The 2,500-nt window shown below is 38.6% G+C and overlaps 1 protein-coding gene across 1 annotated transcript in view; it reads right to left on the bottom strand.

Moving 5' to 3' along the window:
* The window catches only part of LOC143040390 (serine proteinase stubble-like), a 38,832-nt gene that overhangs the window by 608 nt on the left and 35,724 nt on the right, over nucleotides 1-2,500 (bottom strand). The window contains exon 8 of the mRNA XM_076211406.1: nucleotides 1-1,333. This exon is cut by the window's left edge and continues 608 nt beyond it. Within this exon, the coding sequence (XP_076067521.1) occupies nucleotides 1,175-1,333 (159 nt within the window). The 3' untranslated portion in view covers nucleotides 1-1,174. The remainder of the gene's footprint in view (nucleotides 1,334-2,500) is intronic.

Genomic DNA, 2,500 nt, shown 5'->3' with positions numbered 1-2,500 from the left:
AGAATGTTTTGACTTATGAGTTTACATACACAAGAACGCCTTCTCCTTGGCCCTAAGTTTGTCAGTGTCCTTACTGTGGAGCTAACAAAAAAAAAAAAAAGACATAGAATAAAGAAAGAGAGGAAATACACTAGCCTGTATCTGATGAGCAATTCACCCATCTGATATACCTCCAGCATATCAGACCGAAAGTTGCGGGCTGCAAATCTGCTCCGACAGTCGGAGGAAAAACAGCCCAGTGTGATAACGCCTGACAAGTCGACGCTTTGTTCTATGATCCTGCAAGTGGTCATGCAAGATAGACGTTAGATAGGATCCTCTCCCCGCTGTTCGTCTTCAAAAACCCGTCAATGTTCTCGCCTCTATCAAGAGGTGCGGCCCCAAGGGGATGGCATTCGGTCTCCGGACTAACCTCAAGATCTGTATATTAACTTTGTACTTGCTCCAACATTTTACACTAGGAGAGCTCACAATCAATTTATATTGTTATAAGTCGGTAACATGAACACATTTCCGCAGTCAAACAATACAACGAATCCAAAGATTTCCCTGAGAGATCTATGAGAAAGCTAAGAGCCCAGTCACGCCAAGCTTACGACCTGTTTCCGACCACCAAGTGATCGTCGACCAGTTGCAGGTAGTCTCTGGAAGTCGCTGGTAGTCGGTAATAAGATAAATAAATAGATATATTACAACACACACTGAATAGTCCCCAGTACATAGATTTTCATCTTATCAACCACATCAACTGTTTCCATTTCAGTTCCTTGCATGGGTTTAATGTCGCCGACCGATCGCTTGATTTTCGGTCGAAGGTGGTTGGAAACAGGTCGTAAGCTTGGTGTGATTGGGGCTTAAAAGACGTTCGCCAGCTACCGTTTGGCTGTGATTTCCTAGTCAATGAAATTTGAGGTTTCGGTTACTATTATTACTAATTTATACACCTTTATTTAAATTCCACGGACAAGGACCTGGTTTGGGGTGCGTGTATGGGGATCGTAGAGTCAGTCTAGATTGATGATGAAGAAGATGAAGTAAATACTAACTAAATAAGCTGCGACGGTAGATTAAAAGGCAAGTTTCCTTTCGGAGCATTGCAAGAAACAAACACGTAACGTAACGTAACGTAGCGTAAATTGTAAGCTGTTAGGTTAGCTGGTCTTATCGGGCGTATCTACTTCACGTATTTGAGAATCCATGGGACGAAGTATGATATGCGCGTAGTGACTCCAGGCATGTAACGTTCTGCGCATCCTATGCCCCAAGAGATGATTCCTGCTAGGATTTGACGTCCATCCTTGGCCTGCACGTGGACTGCACTTCCAGAATCACCCTGAAAACACACGTGAGAGTGTTAAAAGAAACAAAAGAAAAAAACAAGTGAAACAGAAACAGAATTAAACGTTCTTATATGAACGGCAAAGAAGACGACTGTTAGAAGAGAACATAGGAAGTCGCGGAAATACACTATAAAATCTCGACATTCACATACATGACAAAGAAGACTGTGAATAGAGATTATAGGAACTCGGGAAAACATAGGAAAAAATCAACATTCAGATACGTTTGTGCATATTTCTTTCTACATGTCAAAATAATTTAAATTTATGTAAAATTAATTTGTTCGCGTATAGTTCCACATGCGCATGCGTTCACAAGTAACACATGCACGATTCTAGTGAGTTCGTTTGAGTTAAAACGGCTTCGTTTACATTTTTTTTATTTTTCAAATCTCCAAATGTCATATTACCTTTGCGTCCTATGTTAAGAAAATAAATGTCAAACTAAGAAAAGTTAAATCTATACAAATATTAGAAACATTGTTGAATTGTCCTTTGAGAAGTCTAGTACACTGCAAGTTAAGTCGTCCTACACATTTTCGAATGCACAACATTTGACGAGATTCGTAATAGTGTGACAGGGGCTTTACAATTTAATGACCAGCAAATTATCACACAAAGTATCTGTTCATACAAACACATGGAAACCCATATGGTTGCATATTTTCAGACATACAATGATTTTGACAGCATAAATCAGTGTAAATAGTAAATACAGCATACCGGCCCTTTTTTCGAGTAGAAGAAATAATGTATTTTGGTTGCAACATATTTCTTGCAAAAAGAATGTTAAGAAATTATATATATTCGTATAAAACAGTAGATAACCAACATTTTAGTCTGAATGCATTTCTCAAATCAACTACATTTCCATTGCATTAAAATAAGTACGTCATTTTATGATTTATTACTATAGTGAACGTCCTGGGGACCTTAAAACAAGGTTATAATGGACTACAAAAGGGCCTCATGGACTATAAAAGGTCATTATGGGCTATAAAAGGTCATCATGGACTATAAAAGGTCATCGTGGACATTAAAAGGTCATCATGGACTATAAAAGGTCATCATGGACATTAAAATGTCATCATGGACTTTAAAAGGACAGTCGGATGATAAGTGGTGAATAACGTTGTCTGTCCTGAGCTTGAAGAAAATAT

This window comes from Oratosquilla oratoria, chromosome 28, assembly GCF_046742065.1.
Source record: "Oratosquilla oratoria isolate Oo_2021 chromosome 28, ASM4674206v1, whole genome shotgun sequence".
NCBI classification, from domain to species: Eukaryota; Metazoa; Arthropoda; class Malacostraca; order Stomatopoda; family Squillidae; genus Oratosquilla; species Oratosquilla oratoria.
The sequence above is the reverse complement of the archived record's forward strand: the minus strand, read 5'-3'. Positions and strand labels throughout refer to the sequence as shown.